This window comes from Ambystoma mexicanum, chromosome 1q (assembly GCF_040938575.1).
Source record: "Ambystoma mexicanum isolate Mex_15411 chromosome 1q, UKY_AmexF1_1, whole genome shotgun sequence".
Taxonomy (NCBI): domain Eukaryota; kingdom Metazoa; phylum Chordata; class Amphibia; order Caudata; family Ambystomatidae; genus Ambystoma; species Ambystoma mexicanum.
Window position 1 is genome coordinate 523185231 of NC_090922.1, and position 20791 is coordinate 523206021.

At 44.7% G+C, this 20791-nt stretch overlaps 1 protein-coding gene across 4 annotated transcripts in view; it reads right to left on the reverse strand.

The window, feature by feature from the left end:
• Positions 1 to 20791, reverse strand: part of ATP1A3 (ATPase Na+/K+ transporting subunit alpha 3) — a 330819-nt gene that overhangs the window by 224715 nt on the left and 85313 nt on the right. For 2 of the 4 annotated variants that reach the window (XM_069640929.1, XM_069640927.1), the window contains exon 2: positions 5276 to 5450. The exons of the other annotated variants lie outside the window; for them this stretch is intronic. In XM_069640929.1, the coding sequence (XP_069497030.1) occupies positions 5276 to 5365 (90 nt within the window). In that variant the 5' untranslated portion in view covers positions 5366 to 5450. The remainder of the gene's footprint in view (positions 1 to 5275; positions 5451 to 20791) is intronic. 4 annotated transcript variants of the gene reach the window in all.

Sequence of the window (20791 nt, forward strand, 5' to 3'; positions counted from 1 at the left end):
AGGCCCTCTTGTAGGACTTGCAATCTGTTTGTTTATGTATCTCACTTCTAGAGCCCATAAGTGAGGTGCAGAATAAGGGAGCACACACTATAAAAATGTAAACCGAGCCAGGGAGAAGCGTAGCTGAAAACCAAAGTACTCCGTGTGAGTCAAGTACAGTACACAAAAAAAACCTTCCCATAGTGGAGCGATGGGGAGGAGGTCAAATAAACAGATAAGGGCCTACACAAGGACCTGCTTAGAAAAAGAAGGAAAGCTTGAAACTTCGAATGACCAGGCTGCAGGAGTGCCTACTATGAGTAAGTGGTGTCTCTTCTGAAACCCGAAGTTTCACCAGCAGAATCATTGCCTAAGCTCTAGAGCAGCGTTCTGCAACCTGTGGCTCTCCAGGTGTGTTGGACTACAGCTCCCATCAGCCCTAGCCATCATATTCAGTGATGAGTGATCGTGGGATTAGAGCCTGGAAAGAAAACAGGCACAATTACATTGGGATTGAAAGAGCAGAGGATGCCAGTGAAGTGAAGGACACACTGGCATACTATGGTCATAGTACTTGCCTCCTTAATCAAACATGCAACAGAGTGTGAAGGATGGATTGCGAAGGGGCACAGTGGAGGCATGAAGTCTAATAAAATATAAGTTCCTGGTGTCTATTCTGGCAATGACCAGGGCTCAGAGTATGAGCGCAAAATCAGATGGGGTGGGTGGGATCTATTGTTTGAGCCACTCTAAAGGAGCCATTTAAAAATAGCCAATATGGGATATTTTGGCCTTGTGTGCTTTCAGATTGAGGACTTCAAGAATGAAGCAGAGGCTCTATGCCGGTAGAAATCTTTGTAGTAGATTTGAAGTCTTTGGGGCTAGCCCTGATGGGGAGTGAATAGCAAACATTCTGTTTAATTTCATTGGGTTCAATTTGTGGGAGCTCAGTGTCATCCATCCTGTTGGAGCAACCAGTAAGTTGCTCAGGCAAAGAGCCTCAGCTGGTGACCACGCCCAATGACAGAGCTGGGAACCCACCTCCAAATTCCTTGCGGCGGATGTTACGGGTGTGAGATCAGCCCTTGGGGCACTCCTCGGGGAAAGGGCCCAATGTGGTGGCGCCAATCTAGACACACTATGATTTACTCATCAGGTACAGTGAAATCCAGTCCAGGACGGTACCAGCAATCACCTTGTCATCCGCCATCATGGAAAAGGAGCCCCACATATCAAATTCCATGATGAGATCCAGGAGAAGTAGGAGATGTAAACCCCCCACCACCCCTGCCGCATCCCCAAAAATGTATAACCATGACATTTCCCGTACCTGAAGGATGTATGCTGACTCAGCCTCAAAGGTGGCTGAGAGGCTGGACAGGTGGGGCTGGAGAAGGTTGTGAGCAGAGAGGTGGTGCAGGAGTGGAGAAAAATACAGACTGAGGAACTTGCCTGGCAACCTACGACTCATGCTCCTGCTGAAATCACCCAGCTCAACAGGGTCCAAGGAAGGGGGGGGCTTGCCCAACCTTATAGGTGGCTGATAACGGCCAGAAAAGTGGAGAGGAAGGCTTTCTCAGGGAGGAGAGTTCAATCCAGGACCTGGGACGGGATCATCACTGAATGTGGTTGCCTTATTAGAAGCTAAAATAGAGCAGAAATTGCCACCCGAAAGAGGTGGAAAAGCGGTGCATGCAGCGACGGATCTGGACTGCATAGAAGACGAGGTGTGAATCTGAAATCATTAGAGTCTTTTTTGTGATTCTTAAATGGATGTTATCGATCTTGTCTGAGAGGAAAGAATTGATTTCTTTCAGCAGATCAATGGAGGAGCGAAGCAAGAAGAAGAAAAAGCTGGGATTAAGGCAATGCCTAAGCAGTGATAAGAGGTCCGTGGGTGGTTGAGTGCCGCAGCCATTTTGGTGGAGAACCGTGAGGTTTGGTCAAGTATTAATTGGGCCTTGCAGGTTCACCGTTAGGTTTTTTAAACCGAGGGTGATATCCAATTTGTGAGTTGGTTGAGTGACCCTTTTGGAGAGATCAAGGTTGTGGGGATGGGAGCAGGAACATGCAGGGTGATATGGGGAGTTATAATGAATGTTCCAGTCGTTAATTAATGATGTCATTCCATCATCCCCTCTGCCTATATAGGGCGTGTTTATGGCTGATATTCCTAACTCGTTGCATCACCATAATGACGGTTATAGGAAAAGGATTTTCGCCGATATCTCCCCAGATACTGCATAAACAGGATACCGAAGTCTCCCATAAATCGATACGATGTAACCAGTGTGGCACGTTTTTTCCATGTAACATGGAATTGTCCTGCAGCATACATTTTGTGGAGAGGGTTTGCCAACACATCCATCAATTTGAAAAAGGAGTTACTTTAAGATGCACTGTGGCTCTGTGTCTCTTAGGCCCGAGAACATTATCGAAGGGTAGAAAGTAGACATGGTGCTTCGCGGAGTTGGCGCTGATGCTTGCCGAGCGCTGTATCGTCATGAGGTGGCGGGGCTTGGATGTTCCCTTGTTTGTGCAATGGGAAATGGTTTTGAAGCTTCAAGCTTATTTAGCCAGACACATACTAAGTGGTCATATATGGAAGCAGTGTCGATGATTTGGCAAGTTTATGTACACTAGATTTTGCTGTTTTTAGGCAGTCCGGACAATACGCCTTGATGATTTTAACAATTGTTTTTTTTCTTATGGGATCTGTATATGGGGTGGGGGGGGTTGGTAGGTGAGGAAACACGTATGGTTGTATCATGTATGGTTACAGTGATAATTTTTCAATGCTATTGTCAGAATGATCTTCTTTCTCACCCACCTGTGAGAAATTCGACCATCCGCACAGGGAGAGTGCGCTCGCCTGGATTTTTAAAATTATTTTTTGATTAATAAGAAAATGAATGATGGGAGACCAACCTCTGAGAAATGAGTATGCCCATCCTGGGCCCATTTCATCTGCCTCCCGCACCAAAGACACAGCCTACAGGCACACTCTTCCCCTGTCACATGTACATGGAAAGTGACAGCCCTGGGTACATCAAAGCATTCCAAGAAGGGGGAAGGCACACCTTCCTCCAGCCATGAGCAGCTTAATTAAAATACCAAAGGCTCCATGGATCCACATTCCTTTAGTCTCTTGCTGGTGGCATTATATACTAATGAGAGATAATTGAGGCAAGCCTGCTTAATGGGCTTGGTTGCCAGAGAGAAACATGAAAGCAGTGTGCAATGTGTCAAGATGAAGCTAGTTCCCACCCGTCTGTATGAAACGCAGTGAAATGCATGTCTCGGTCCACTATTTACTGTAGGCAAACCCCTGCAGAGCAGACCCAGACCCCTTTCAGAGGGGAGAAATATGTGGTTTGGGAAGACAGAGAGTCTGCTCCCAGAACATACTTCAAGGGAAAACCTGCACTTTAATCAAGAGTCACAGAGGGCTCAGTTAACCAGAGAGACACTTTGATCTACAACAGGCAGGAAGATGGGTGGGACTTAGGTAAATGTTGTCACCCCCTTGTCTGCCCTGTTGCAGAGCTCTCTTGTCCTGACCACATGCATAACAGAAGATTGGTGGTGGGGACCCAGGATTGCTTCATTAAAGTAGGCTTAGCATACACCAATCACCGGGGCCCACTCATCTGAAGACTTTGCAAGGAACATCAAGAAGGACTCATTTGGACCTGAACTGAAGGTAAAGTCTACCTTACATCTTCCGCCAGGGAAGGAAGGCCAGGTATTCCACGAGGGAAGTAAGATACCTCCCATGAACATCTCCCAGGGAAGAGAGGGAGATACCAGACTCAGAGGACCCATCCTGCAGCTCCTGAACTGGTACCCAGCCAGCACACAGCGTGCCCTGCTAGTTTCTGCCTGCAAGCTTAATAGGTGGGAAGTGCAGATATTCTCTGGACAAAGGACAAGACCATTGCCTGCTAACACCCTCCTGAATTTTGGGCCATCCTCTGAAACACTTGCGTACAAGCGCAATATAAATGAAATATCATATCATGTCTGCCTTGAAAGGAACAAGCCCTGCAAAAAAGCTAGGAGGAGTATCAAACATCCATCATTCAGTGTACATCTTTTTAAGGACAATTTCGAGACAGTCGAGTCCTCGAAACCCCTCTAGCTGCACCGCTGAAGGTTGTCAGGCCGCAGTCACCAGTGCCGTCCAAGAAACCTCGACCAGCATTCCAGATCCGCCAAACAGCACAGAGACAATGATTCTGGGCCCCGAGCCACCCCGCATACTGCCTGCAGCTGTCCGTCCAGCCTCATTTGCTGAACTGCCTGTTGCCTGGTACCCACAACTGTCCCCACCCCTAACTTTGTCTCACAGGCTGCTAAGTGCCCTGGAACCGCCTCGATGCTGATGAGTACCAAGAACTTCTTCAGCACTATGTACATTGTGGTCTGGCCTGCTGGTCCTTCTCTGAAGGCCCCTAGAGACAATTACAAACCTTTGTCCCTTTGGTATTGAAACCAAATAACCTTGAACAGTTAGACTGATTGCTTTACCAACTACCCTCCTGTCAGTATCCAGAGTGCATCCCTTTCCTTTGTGAAACTGTATGTCCTCTGTGTTCCTTTACTGTGTGGGTTGTAATTGTAGTGCTCTAGAACTGTCTGTTGTCGTCATAATAAAGTAGATATTTTTATACAACCTTGACTGGGCAGTCCCTTTTATCATTGGGTAATAATTGTTTTTTTGCTGTGTTGCAACTAACAAACGATCCACAAACCTGCGAAGATAAACCTGCCGTTTTGTCCACATTACCAGAAATTGGACAAGGGGCTCTTATAATTCACTTGTATTCCAATCTGTTCAGATTCCTTCTGGCGTACTAGAGGTGTGGGGTTGATTGATGGTTTAGAAATCGATCTTCATCCCTGGACCACTGGTGCCCTGGAAGTTGATTCGTCACACCACCATAATGCCCTTTGTTGGCAAGGCCAGATCCGCCCATATCCATTTAGTCCAGCAGCAGCATCATTGGGTGGCATGCCCACTCTGGTGACAGCCTTTGCTTGAATGATCTGTCTGCTCTCTGCAACATCCCTGATAGGTGCAGGCTCTAGGTGAGGAAGGATTAACCATGGATGGGCTTTTTTTTCATTAGCACCCTGTGGGGGGGACCCAGCCAATCAGGTGGCTAGGAACACGAGCTGACACTACCAGTGAAAACCTGCATTGTATGCTGCCTGATGGCCGACTTCCCCGCCCGCCATCTTCTCCTCACCCGACCTCGCTTTTAAAAAAATCCCTCCCCTTAATACCACTTACCTTTTCGATGCAGCGGTGAGTCCCGTTGCTGCAGCTGCTGCTGCTACCGTCCCCGCTCTGGCAACCATGGAAATGAACGAGGTGCTCCATACGCAGCCCCGAGTTCCTAGTGCATGCCGGCCACGTTGGTGGAGTATTTTCTCTCCTTGAACGGGAAGCCGTGAGGTGTCCTGTGCTAGGAAAGAAAATACTTTCCATTAAAAAAAAACGTAGCAATCGCGTATCATGCTACATGGGTGCCAATCGCAATATGCCCCCTCGGTGGCTGAGCCCACCTTTGGGCCCACATCCTTGAGGCACATTGCCCCAGTAGTATGGCTGTATATTGCCAGACAAAAAAAACATAACTGTTCATCCAAAATCCTAAAATGTTATACTTCCCTTCTTCAAAATGGCACCTACTTTGGCTACTCAACTGTAGAAAAGTAAGTCGTGATGGTTGTTGTACACTGCCAGGGTAGATTATGCATTTCTGATTTGTGGCCATTCATATTATGACCCTGACAGTAGGAGTGTGCACTGTGGCATGCCATATGGCACTTGCAGCAATAACAGCCAATGGTCTAGATCAATGACACCTAGTGACCATCGTACGGCACTGGCTGCAGCTGCAGCGACATCTATGACAATGATAGGGTTCCAAGCAATGGCCTGCAGTTGGCATCACTACCAAGATAGTCACTGTAGTGTCTGATTTCTGAATGATGGCAACTAAGTGTCTAATGAATTAAGCCTGCCTGCTGATGATGCTAGATATATCAGAATTCTCAGCGACTAGATGAGAAGCATTGCTCCAATTCCAGCCGGTTACATGTCTTTGCATCGAAAGATGTACATTGAGGTGATGTTACATCAAATCTTTTTTATTGAAATATGTTTAATTGAATTGCCATACATCAAGTGGATAGTGTTTATGCAAAAAAAACTTTCATCAAACAGAATTTCGTTATATAAACACTTTACAATGTTTGCATGGAAAGTCGCTGAAACATGCATAACGCTGTAACGGTACAGGGAGCTGTCCAGTACTGAAGTTGAGGGCACAAAGTAACAATCTAATCCAGCACTGGACAGCTTCCTCTGACTTGTGTAGTTTCAGCGAGTGCACTTGACACTTTTATTTGATTTTTTTAATGGGGGGGGGGGGTTCCCACCAAACCCCAAATAAAATAAAAGTCCACAGTTCTGAAATAGCTTGTTAATATTACACAAGTCAGAGGGAGCTGTCCAGTTCTGAAATCGATTCACTACAGTTACAATGTATTTCAGCACCGGACAGCTCCATCTAACTTGTGTGGTGTTTATTTTTTATTGCCCCTCCCCAAACCCCTGTTTTCAAAATTGAACCCTTATCCCCACCAAAACATCCATACATCTATTTTTTAGATTATATTTAAAAGTTTTAAATTGTGTGAAAAAAGCATTTTTAAGGTATGTTTGAATTGGAAATTCAATGAAACAAAATTCAATGAATATTCATTTTGATGGAAAAGCATTTCTATGGATAATGTATTTCGATGTAAAAAGAGTCTATGAATCTTTTTTCGATTACAAGATTGTATACCATTCCAGCCCATCGATCAATCTCCTCTCCAAACTCCCCGTTCTCACTACTTTAACCGACTACATCAAGTTGGGAATATTGTTTTGTAAACAGAGCATCCATCTTTGAATTTTGAGTTTCTCTGCTATTATAGTTGCTCAGACTGGTTTTGCATGTGAATCACAGCAGGATACCACTGTAACTGGATTTCAGTCCTATCGTAATATGCACTTATTCATACATATATTAATTATGTATGTTGTGGGCCATTGCTTTTTATTTAAATGTATAAAGCGCATAAGCAATTATGGTGTTTCTGAAATATTTTAAATCTGTACGAAAGATTTCAATAAAAAAAGTCTGTGAAGGTGTGTCTGCTCTGAGTTCATTCACATAATATTTAATATCATGAGCTGTGCCACATCCATGTGGGTATGCCTCTTCTTAAGATAATTAAATCCACAGCTGCTCCCCTTGCTCAATTCTCCTTTACTCCATGTGCAGGGAGCCATCAGGACCAGAGGGAGGAGCATGTCTGCCATTTTATGCCTGTTTTGTGCAAGATATTTCCAAGAATCAACTTCCTACAAATGAACCTGATATGTATTAAGGTTGACCCCCACCAACCACCCACCTACTTTTTAAGGTCATGGTCTTTCAACAACAAAATATAAGAATGCTCCGATATTTGACTGTGTTTGTCATATCGACCGAGAAAAAAATAAAATAAAGTAGTAAACAAAATGACAGACTTGCAGTGTCTGGACATGAAGAGACCATCTGTCAGGAACTCTTCTGTGGAAGTCAGGCATTGCAATTGGGGAGGTACATGAGCTTGTAGACCATTTCAGATGGAGACTGAGGAAACTGATGGGCAGTCATTGAAAGTGGAAAGTGGTCCAAGGATGAATATCGGTTTCTAAACCACCAATCAGCCCCACAATTGTAGTACACCAGAAGGGATCCGAGCAGATTGGAAACACAAGTAAATTATAAGTATCCTTGTCCAATTTTGGTAACATGGACAGAACAGCAGACTTATCTCGGCTAGCTCGTGGATCGTTGGTAGTTGCAACACAGCCAAAATACAATTATTACTCAATGATAAAAGGGACGGTCCAGTCAAGGTTGTTTACACATATCTACTTTATTATTATTACAACAGAGATATCTAGCACACTACAAAATACAACCCACCCTGTAAAGGAACACAGAGGACAGACAGTTTCACGAAGGAAAGGGATGCACTCTGGATACTGATCGGAGGGTAGTCGGTAAAGCCATCAGTCATAACTGTTCAAGGTTGTTTGGCTTCAGTACCAAGGGAGCAAGGGGTCGTAAATGTCACTAGAGGCCTTCGGAGAATGACCAGGGTGACAGAACTACAATGTACCTGGTGATTGAGATGCTCTTGATGCTCAACAGCGTCGAGTCAGCTCCGGGACGCTTTTGCAGCTTCTGCGACAATGTTCAAGACGTGAGACAGCTTGTCTTTGGGTCCAGCTTTTTGTTGCATTATGCAACACTACCTGTTCTATGTCTCGTCTGTCTGTTAGTGCCCTGAGGCCTTCGGGCGAGTGGGGCTATATAAAAATACTTTAGAAAGATAGATAGCTGCAGGTTTCAGGTGACAAGCAGTTTTGCAAGCGAGGATGGACGGATGGCTGCAGGCTGGCCTACACGGCTGCTGGGGGTCAGGAATCGTTGTCTCTGTGCTGGTTGGTGGCTCTGGAACGCTGGTTGAGGCGTCTCAGACAGCTTTAGGGACTGCAGTTTGACAGCAGTCAGTGGTGCAGCCGGTCGCAGTTCAAGGTCTCAACTGTCTGGAAAATGTCCTTAAAAGATGGATGGTGGTTGATGCTTGTTGTGGCACTACCCCTAGCTTCTTTGCAGGGCTTGTGTCATCCTTTAAAGGATAGTTCCGGGACTTTTTTTTATTGTCCCTACGGTTCGGCCATGTGTTTTTAAGCATAAATCGGTAGATCGTAGAAAACTTTCCTATGGACCTTACCCGACTTTTCGTCCATTAACGCACTCGAAATCAGCCGCCATTTTCTGATAATCCTATCATTTCCCCCCATCGACCTGGCTCACCTGCTTTTGCGGCACTAAATCAAATCCCCCGCCCCTGAGCCTGACATCAGCAGACGCGTACCGCCCATTTCCCAACGCCAAAGCACGTTTCGTGTCAACAATCGCTGCGCCTCAGCTAATGAAGTGTCGCCATGGAAATGGCAGGACGCCTCTTTCCTCAATAAGTATAAACACACCGTTTCACAACACACAGCAGCAGATTTTCGATTCCATTACTCTCTCTGTGTTACTTTGAGTATTCTGTAACTCGTTTCTGTGCTCTGGTCAGCTACCTTCGCCGCTTCTAGGCCTTGTGAACACCTGTACCATCTCTGTAAATTATTTTACTTTCTTTACCACACAATGGCTACAATAATGCCGTATATGTACGAGCCCGAGTACACCGAGCAAGAACTACTGGAAAGGCAAGCACGCGAAAACGATGGGGATTCGGACGGCAGTTGGGAGGACCAGTCAACGGATGAAGAGCCTGGACCATGTCGCATGGACGGCGTCTCCACCTGGTGCACGTGCAATCGGTGCGAGCTAATGCCAACTGAGGAGGAGAACTGCTGCTGCCGTGAAAATTCCGGGTGCTTGGCCTACATTTCGGAAGGCGAGCCAAGTCCGCAATGCATCACCGAGCTGCCAGAGTTCAGGGAAGCCTGCCTCTCACGGACCGTGTTGAGGATGATGATGGTGCTTATGCACGAACTTCGCGGCACTGTTCGTCCGCGTAATCCGAGTAACGAGTAAGTATACTCTGGTTGTGATGTCAGTGATGCCACTACTATGTCATGGTCGTCTCCCACATATAAAATTACATCTACATATCATTCGAATGCATGTAAATTGGTTCCATATTGTGCATTTTCTAGATAGAATTTTTTTCAAAGCAGAATGACATTTTTTACCTGAATCGACAGTGATAAGAAAGTTTTGTCATTTTAATACAGTTTGCATCTTTCATTTTCACAGGTGGTACAGGCTGGTGGCCTATCGTTGCTTCACTTGGTGGCTTCACGGGAGGCTTGGACACCGCGTTCGGAGAGTAATACCTGCCTGTGCGGTACTTGCCATTAGACAACATTTCCCCAGCGACAGTGGACAATACCGCGGATTTTCCCTGGATGTGCTGCAACCGGAACTTTACAATGTGTAATGTTTATTATTTATGTTCAATTGAAATTAAGATCTAAAATAAAACCCAACATATATTTTAACAATGGTTGTTTTGATTTTTTAAATGAATCTAGTGTGTCTCCATTGAATAGTCTTCCTGTGCCTTGTCTTGTCACACCACATGTCTCCGGCCAGCATCCTCCCTCACGCTGGCCGCCCACCTTCAATCCACATAACCGTTGAACCCATATGCAGCAGACATACATATGTTATTTTGCGGGTTGGCATCAAGCCTCCCGGCCTTGCCTCCTCCCCCAAAAATACTTACCACTCCACTTTGTTCAAGTGTTGGCAATAAAAGGAAGGCCGTTGGATTTTATTGATACAAAACATGGTTATAGGTAAATAATCCATATGGTTGATCATAATAAATCATCCTTTTGGGCACCGGGTACAGAGATGACCCCCTCTGGCCCGTGCCGCCTTGCCACCACAGGCCAGCTTGCTGCTGACTAACTGCCTAGGCATCCAGGGTCTCCAGGGTGAACTGCACCCATATATTCTCCTGGGAGGGTGAGGTATTTATAAACTCACCCCCCTGCCTTCCATGTACTAGATCCTGCAGCCTGCCTCTTACATGCAGTTAGATGGCCTCTCCTTGGTGAGGCCCTGCGGCAAACGAGTCTTGTTTGCACGACAACCGCCCCAATCCACCCCCCCCGCCCTATCAAAGGCAGTTCGCACCGGGGTACTTGTGCTGGCAAGTGGAGCTGTCAGGGAGCGATAAAGGCCAAGAGGTGCCAAAGACCATGTACACTTCAAAGTGGTCTATAGAGCATGGGTTGTTGTTCCCATGTCTACCTCCAGACCCCGTGTCTCCTGCCAAGCATCCCCCCTCACGCTGGACGGCCCTCTGCAATCCACATAAGTGTGTCTCCATTCGCGAGTCTTCCTGTGTCTTGTCTGCACGACCACCGCCCCAATCCACCCCCCCCCCGCCCTATCAAAGGCAGTTCGCACCGGGGTACTTGTGCTGGCAAGTGGAGCTGTCAGGGAGCGATAAAAGCCAAGAGGTGCCAAAGACCATGTACACTTCAAAGTGGTCTATAGAGCATGGGTTGTTGTTCCCATTTCTACCTCCAGACCCCGTGTCTCCTGCCAAGCATCCCCCCTCACGCTGGACGGCCCCCTGCAAACCGCATAATGCCACGACATATACACGTCATTCATTCACAAACACACCCCTGTTTCGAATTCTTTATAACCCACTTCATATTTCTAATGAGAACTTCTTTGCGCTTTGCTAGTCAACCCGTGAAGGTGCTGGTTATCTGCTCTTCGTCTCTGTGAACTTCCGTGACCACTTCGAGGAAACTCGTCAGTTTGCAACCTGTGAACTGCTCCCTGTTCTACGACAAGAAACTACTCTGATCCCTGCATCTAACTGTTTGTTCGTCAAGGTAAGGCCATGTACCATAATCATTTTTCGTCCAATTTCTTTTCGTACAAGACAGTACATGCAAGGAACTAGTCACATGTTCTGAGTTTAGTCAAATTATCTTTCTATTTTTTTAAAGTTATTCAAATACTTATCCGCATGTGAATAACGTGTATAGTTCCAAGAACCAAAACGAGCCTTGCATTGAACCTTTTATGTGTCATTTAATTTTTTAACACATTGGTATTCATAGAGAATTGTTGACCTTTACTTTTCAGAACTTTCCACAATGCCTGCCTGTTCCATTGGCGGTTGCCCTTCGAAGACCCATAATAAATCTGAAGGTACTATAATGCATGTTTTCCCTATAACAATAGATCAGATAAGAGAATGGGTCCGATATTGCGGATATCCACCGTCTGAGCTTGAAAGTAGAGTCCTAGAAGTCTTTGCGGACAAGAGGGGTGATCGATACCGCATCTGCAGCAGGCACTTTAGCTCAGACATGTACTCCACATCATTGCTAATAAAGAAGAACACACCGCGAGCGAGGCGAAAATTGCTCTCAACCGCTGTTCCCACTCTATTCGTCCACATCCCTCCACTGGTGAGTCAAGTTTACGTATTTATCTCTCGGCCTTGCGGTAGTGTGTAGCATTAGCTAACAATAATTTCCCCATTTATGTATCCACTCAATATGAAGGCGGATGATTCTCCATCCGTGTCGTTATTGCAGTCATCAGCCACTTCAAGCGCCTATCGGGTAATCTTACTTAGCTATTCTGCCACTGACTTGTTTTGGGCATGTAAATCAATAGTTTTAATTTATCGTGTGATTATTTTACCTAATGGTACACCCTTGTACTCGTCCTCTAGTCTTTGTTTTCAGTTATAATTATTGTTATCCAAAATAATGCAAGTACTGTCTTTCAGGGAGATGCTGAGGAGTCCAACGTATTGACGACAACCGTTGATGTCACTCAGATGCTCGAGGTACATTTCCGGACAGTTCCATCGATGGAGATCATCAGATCTTGCATTCTTGTAGCGTGATTGTTACACACAATGTTTCTTTCGTTTTTAGCCATTGATATGTCCTTCTGTTGTCGCCCTCCTATGTGTCTTCTTTTTTCAATATTGTGTTCATTACTAATGAAAGTCCTATGTTTCAGGGAGTCCATGGAGCATTAGTCCAAGAAGAAGGGGGAGCATGCAGTTACGGGTCGGAGCAACAGCTTGCAGAAGTGTGCACCGCAGTTACATCGTCCCTTGATGTTCTTATGCATTTCGAGGTATGGATACTGACAGTTCAATCAAGCGAAATCATATGACGTGATTACATCCGCTATACTTCCTTCTTTATTAACGCAAGTACTATGTTTCAGGGAGATGACGGAGCTTCTTCTACAAGAACATCACCCCTAGTAGTTGATGCAGATCTCTGGGTGGTGACACTTCCAACGATCGAGCAAATTGAATCATATTTACATATCCATTATTTATTTTAGACAACTGATCTTTTGTGCAGGTCTATTTAGATGAGCCGTTGACGCCTGCACAAAGTTTATGTTCTTTTTAACAAAATAGAAAACCATACTAATGCAATTACTGTGTTTCAGGGAGTTACTGAAGCATCATCTTCAATAATATCATCAATGGAAGTCTATGAGGAGCCCGAGGTATGGATCTTGACAGTTCCATCTAACTAGATCAACAATGCGTGAATAATTGACGTTTGAATGTTCTACACAAAGCGTTCATTCGTGTTTTGCTATTGAGATGTACGTGGGTATTGGTCCCCAAGTACATTTTGTGTTTTCAATATTATTATACATACTAATGAAAGTTCTATGTTTCAGGGAGTCGATGGAGCGTCAGTGCGTGCTGGATGTGCTTATCATGAAAATATAGTCGTTGCAGCGCAAGAGGAAGTGGAGACATGCACACACGAGTCGGAGCAACAGCGTCCTGATGTTGAAGTTCGAGGCAAGAAAGTTTCAAAGAAAAGAAAGCAAAAGAAGGTTAGTGTCCTGGTCACTATATTATGTTGTTTTTCACTGTTAATAGTTCAATACTGTAAGTTGTGTTTAAACTGAACATCCCTTTTCCAATCTGTCCTCTAGTTGCGAGTGGGTGTACGAACTAGATCTACACAGACAGTGAAGTGAACGAGAGATGTTGCTTGTCAAACCTTTTGGCAGGGACTTGAGACTGGAGATGCATCGTGCCAATGGGAAGAATATGAAGTGATTGACAACGGAGCTATACCACCACCAGCCATTGATAGTGAATGTCCTCCTGGTAGTTCGGATGCAGTCGGAGATCAATTTACAGAATCCACACCCGCAAAAACTAAGACCGCGAGAAAGTTGAAGAAATTGTTTTATTCACCCATCGCCGGAGAAGGAACAGATGTTGCAATGGAAGAGAATGAAGTGGACGACAATGAAACACCATCAATATCACTGAACATAGCGGAAGACGATATCAGAGATTCTACCTTTCATGTGAGTGACATGTCCTCAACGTTACAGGCCGAACCAGCTGGGATGCAGAGTGACAGTATAAGGAAAGAGGCCAAATTCATTGTATTCGATAGTTGTTTGATTGATATTATTATTCGGATGAAATTTGGGCATTCGGTTGGTGGGGAAGTATGTGGGGAGCCATTGATTAATGTGACTTGTGCAATTCGAGGAACTAACCTTAAAATACATGCCACCTGTACAAAATATCATCCTTTCTCATGGTCTGCACAACCCATGCTGGGGGAACTGCCAGCAGGCAATCTACTTTGTGCAGCGGCTGCACTTTTTAGTGGTTCAAGTTTTAAAAAGTTAGAGTCTTTCTTTCAGTTTGTGGGAATCCATTTCATTGCGAAAACTCAGTTCTACAAATACCAAACCGATTATCTATTTCCAGCCATTAGCGAAGCTTGGAGAATGGAAAAAATGTCTATTGATAGTACATTCGCGGGCAAACGGTTCAGGCTAGCCGGTGATGGACAGTGCGACAGCCCAGGATTTTCAGCCAAGTACTGCACCTACCACTTTCAGGACATGGAAAGTAAGAAAATTGTGAGTTCGGTGGTCGTGCAGGTGTCACAAAGTACATCCTCAGTGGCTATGGAGAAAGTTGGCTTTGTAGCATCATTGCAAGAACTACAATCGCGGGGAATGGTGATCGACCTGATAGCCACGGACAGACACGTTTCAATTGCCAAGACAATGAGAGAAGAGTACAAAAATATAAATCACCAATTTGACGTTTGGCATCTTGCAAAAACAATCAATAAAAAAATGTCGGCTGCAGGTAAAAAAAAAGATATGCAAGGTATTTCACAGTGGTCCAAGTCAATCAGCAACCATCTTTGGTGGAGCTCAAAAACATGTGGAGGGTCGTTGGAAATTCTACTGGAAAAATGGCGGTCAGTAATGCTACACTGTAGCAACGTTCACCGCTGGACCACAAACCAACATTTCCACAATTGTGAACATGGCCATTTGTCCACAGAGGAGGCACGGAAGAAGAAGTGGTTGATTCCTTCATCACCCACTCACAAAGCCATTGAAAAGATTGTATTTGATAAAACTATAACAAGAGATTTGAGGGGACTCACAGAATTCTGCCACACAGGAGATTTGGAGGTGTTCCACAATATGTGCCTAAAGTACAGGCCAAAACGATTGCATTTTGGCATGGAGGGCATGATAAATCGGACTCTTCTAGCGGTCTTGGCACATAACCATAATGTTGGCCGTCAACAAAGTAGGACGACCGGAACTTTAGGGACGCTTCGCTACAATAAGGCCTTCACTAAAAGAAGTAAACAATGGGTTATCAAACCAGTGTTTGAGGATATGCAATATGACTTTATTGACAGACTTATTGTTGATGTCCTAGATAGGCACATACATGGAGTTGTGAACGAACCTGTGCAGGGGACAACTGCATTGCCACCCAACATTGCCTCTGTTCCATGTCCACCTAAAGAAGAGCTCATTGAGAAATACACATCACGGTTTAAATGATTGTAATTTGATTGTCTGTTCTCTCGAGTCTCCTCATGTCGCAGGCCCATTGAATATGTGTAGCTATGTATTGTGTAAATAAAAGTGATTGCTCTGTGAGTCCTGTGAGATGGCCTTACACTGAATGTAGCTAACTAGGAATGTGTGCTCGTTCAAAGTGAAGGTCAGCTGCTTTGATTTTTTCTCGGGTGCCGGAATGGCCCACGACTCAGTATAAGGTTCTATTGTTATTTGACCTTGACAGGCCGGGACCATCCCGAAAGACTTCTTTTTGGGGGTGTGGGGCAATAACGTAAGAAACGATAATGAATATAATTTCAGAAACGAAAGCCATTTAATGTTCGTTCATTAGAAGAAATAACGTCAGCATAGAAGGAGTGGTATTTCGGGGCTGCCCTACGCACAGACACAATGGAAAATGCAAATATAATGTAAGTAACTCTTTAGATGAGTTTATACCGCAATTTAATTACTATACAGTAGCTTTAAAGACGGGTTAAGTTGTACTTGTTCGTTCTATGTGGCATATTGTTTTGTACCGCGCACTATCTTGAGGAGAACCATCTCCTTTTACGGAAGCACCTCAAAACCTTCCTCTTTGCTTCTGCTTTCTCTCTCCCTCTCCAATGCTACAACTGGTCCACTGTCTGCGACCTCGGTCCTGGGCCCTTCCACTCTCCACCTGCACTGCCTCCCTGTCAACCCCTGCACTGGGGGACTGTCTCAGTATCCTACAGCCCCCCCTTGACGTATAATACCCAGTTGCACTGTCCTAGCTAGGAAATAATTTCCCGACCTAATATATAAAATGAATAATTTTAATAAAGATCTGATGGTGAGACTAATTTCATTTTTTATGTCTTTAAAACAGGTACATCCTTCATTATTGTATGTGTCACGAGTACCAGACACCGGCGGATGGCTTTTTCAACCGCCAGTTGCTTCTCCGCGTGAGCAACGTTACCACCCTGACCATTTTATGGGACGATCGCCAAGTACAAGTATGCCCTTACGCGGTACTAACGGCTAGATGCAACATACAGACCGTTGTGGTGGCCTAGTGCCTCGTTGTTGGAACAGCCATGCGATTATCAGTGCGACCGAAGAGCTTATTTTATCGTAAACCAACACCCTGTGTACTGCACACGAACATCGCTTGCCTCAAGACGAACTATTTTGGATCGAGAGCAAAGAAAAATGCAAATCGCTGAATATTCTCTAAACATTTGATGTCCAATAAATGTACTTTGCCAAATGTACAATCTTGCCGTTTGCTTTTAAACCACAGTTTCATATTCCGAATTGTGGCGCTGTATTGTGAGATGATCTAAGACCCTGTGTACAGCAAAGGAACATCGTGTGCCTCAAAACAAACTTTTTGGAACGTGAGCAAATAAAAATGAAAATCGCTGAATATTCTCTAAACATTTGATGTCAAATAAATGTACTTTACCAAATTTACAATCTTGCGGTTTGATTTAAAAGTACAGTTTCATATTCCCAATTGTGGCGCGCTGTGTTGTGAGCTGATCTGTGTTGATTTCCGGGTTCTGTGTGGAGTCGCGTAGAAGACGCCTGGGCGCGTTTGCCTACGCAGCACAGTCACGTCACGGATAGAGGTGGGGAATATGAATGTTTTGATAAAGTCTGTTTCAGGGGCGGGGGATTTGATTTAGTGCCGCAAAAGTGAGCCAGGTCGATGGGGGGAAATGATAGGATTATCAGAAAATGGCAGCTGATTTCGAGTGCGTTAATGGACGAAAAGTCGGGTAAGGTCCATAGGAAAGTTTTCTACGATCTACCGATTTATGCTTAAAAACACATGGCCGAACCGTAGGGACAATAAAAAAAAAGTCCCGGAACTATCCTTTAAGGCAGATGGCCCAAAGCTGAGGAGAGTGTTTGCAGTTACTGGCCTTGTCCTTTGTTCAGAGACTCTCTGGCACTTCCCATCTATGAAGCTTGCTTGTAGAACCTAGCAGGGCATGCTGTGTGCTTGCTGGGTACCAGTTCTGGAGCTGCTGGATGAGTCCTCTGAGTCCGGTATCTCCCTCTATCTCCCTCTGTTCCGCGGGAGATGTTTAGGGGAGGGATTTTGCCTCCCTCTTGGAAATCCTGGCCTTCCTTCACTGGCGGAAGCTGTAAGGCAGACTGTACCTTCAGCCACGGTCCAAATGAGCCCTTCTTTTTAATTCTTTTGGTGTCATCAGATGATCTGCTAAGTGAGGGGCTCAGCCCTCTTTTAAAGCCAAATGGGCCCCAGTGATTGGTGCAGGCTAAGCCTACCTGAATGAACAAATCATGAGTCCCCACGACCAATCTTCTGTTATATGTCATAACCAGAGTGCTTTGCAACAGGAAAGGTAGAGGGTGACAACATGTTCTACTAAGTCCCACCCATCTTCCTGTCTGTTGTGGATCAAAGTGTCTCTCTGGTAATTGAGCTCTTTGAGACTCCTGTTCAAAGCGCAGGTCTCCCTTGAAGTTTGTGGCGAGAACAGACTGTCTGTCCCATCAGTTCACATACTTCTTCCCTCCTAAATGGGGTCTCCCTGCAGGGGTTGCCAACTGTAAACAGGTGTCCCAGAAATGCTATTCACTGCGCGTATTACAGAGGGGTGGGAGCTAGCTTCAAATTGACAAATTGCATATCAAAGAGGTTATGGGGTTTTCTGTCCCCTTTTGTCATTTCTGGGATCAGGCCTATCACAGGCATGTTTCAACTAACTCTCATTAGTATGCGCTACCACCAGCAGAACTTAGACAATAGAGAGGGCGGATCCATGGAACCTTTGCTATTTTAATTAGGCTGGCCATGGCCCGAGGAAGGTGTTGCTTTCCCCCTTCCTGAGATGCTTTGATGTACCCATGGCTGTCATATTCCAGCTACATGCGACAGGGAGGACTGTGCCTGTAGGCTGTGTCCCTCCAGAGCACACATGACTATATGACTATTTGTTGTGCGGTGAGCAGAGGAAAATGTGTGTGGATTAGCCCCTGCACTTCTGCATGATCTGAATGACACAAAGTCAATATTGTTTGTTTTGTCCTCCCTTTGTCTTCCCTCCCCTGTCTTTTCCCACCTAGAAAGACTTGTGTACAGACACGTTGTAAATGACCTATCATATCATATCAGATACGTGTGTTTGCAAAGTTGTACTGTATAGACAGTGTGAGGACATGCTTGCACATGCATCCTATACAAAATGCCCAGTTACGGCAGGAGACCTTCCAAGGCATGTCCAGTGAATGCCTACCTGGTGGTTGTGTGGTGCGTTCAGAGCCTTTAATCTTAGTCATAGGGCTGGGACATGAGGCAACATGTCTCAATAAAGATACGGGATGGCCGTGATATGTCAGAATACGTATATAAATGCGTGACATCTTTGGGGCAGTGACTGATGCAGAATTTCTGTTCTAGACTTCAAGGTGTGACATTAGCATTGCAGGCTTGGATTCCATGGCAGAGTAACCTCTTTGTCTCCATACTTTTGCAACCTTATTTTGTTCTGATTATAAACGCATGGCCATTAGTTACAATAAATAATATCGATACTGCATTATTCAAAATTCGGCAACAATTATCAGCAATTGCCAAACGATGGTTATGTTATGTTATTGTCCTAAACATGATGCTGATTTTCCTTTATGGTTCGGCTAATTAAGTCCAGTGCACTCCAAAACTGGTTAGGTCTACTAATTCCACATTGAGACATCCATATATAGTGCGGTGTCATTAGGTAGACATGCAAAAGATAGACTCACAATATGGACATTTTAAAGTTGACATTTATAAAAAAAAAATAAGCATGGTTCAAATACAAGCATTTTAAGGTGGACAAGGCCAAAAGCTAAACTTGATCAGAATATAAACATTTGAAGGATAAACATGTACATCTCTCTGAGAGAGATGTGAAATGAGGAAAGGGGTTGGGTGTGAATGCGCATGAAAGCGGGGATCAGGGGGTGGAACCCCCATGATAAACGCAAGGCAATCTGAATGAAAGGAAGTCATTGCATGTGAGTGTGTATTTCAGCGTTTTCAAGTTAATCTGGGGTTGTCTGTGAAAAGGCATGGAAGGGGGTGGCAAGAAAGGGGTGGGGGATTAAACCCCTCCCTATTTATACAAGTCAATCTTGTAACCTGATGGCGTTTCAGTGTCGACATGTGTAGCAAGTCAGCCTTTTTCTGTCCATCATTTCACATGTGGATCTTTTGATGCACATGGAGGATGGTAGATGTGCTAGCCCTGGCGGTCAAGGCTTTACCAGGCACCCTTTTTTTTTTTTTTACATCCGAAAGCCATACAAGGCATGTCGATATTTGCAGAAAGTCGACATTTTGCTGTCTAACTTTAGACACTTTAAACTATTGATGCAGGTCAAAATACAGCCTTATATTCGATACCGGTCTGCAGCATCTGATTATGGCTTTTTTTAAATAATGCAAATGGGTCACATCAACTGGAGATCTTGATACTGGTTTTGCCCCAATGTATCTTCGATACTGATCGGACGCAGCCTTTCGAGACATCATTGAGCATTTGGAAAACATGTGGGCGCAGTATAGGCACAGCTACGATGTCCCCTTTGGAAGGAGTAGATAATCTTACATGTGTCATTTGCATACCTTCTACATAGGCCTTGTCTGTGTGATAACCTGCCCGTTTGGGCTGTACTGATTTATAATGGGCCTAGCGAAGAACACAACACAGCTGCTATAGACTGCAAGTGTCTTAGCAACTGGGCGGGTGGTCCGGAGAGATGCTTACAGACCGGGCTTGCACTCTTGACACAATGTGTTCTTAGTGTGGGTATGTTTCCCAGCGTGCAGATACATTGGGATCAACCACAACACAGTATATGAATGGACACGATTGGTTAGACACAGCCAGCCTTGCTCTTTCTCTAATGCTCTTTTTGTAAGCCATGGGGCAAGGACATTCCAAGAGTGTTGCTGGTAATATGGGGAACATGTTGTTGATTTTGGAGCATGGCCAATTGGAGACACTTTATGGCCATTATTGAATGAGGCTCAGGCACACTATTTGTATGACATTAATTGATCATTCAACGTAATAATAATTATATTCTTTACATTAAAGAAGATATGGTCCATAAGCGCTAGACGGTTCATCGAAACTGGTCTTTCAATGAATATTTGTGCCATCAATTCTTTTTTTTTCGAAGACGAGTCCAAAAAATCATTGGGTGTACCGTGAATACCGGCTGGAGACTATGCATGTATAAATAAGCATGTTACATGTTTAGGTTCCATTATGAAGATAACGTGTGCATGAACATGCTTC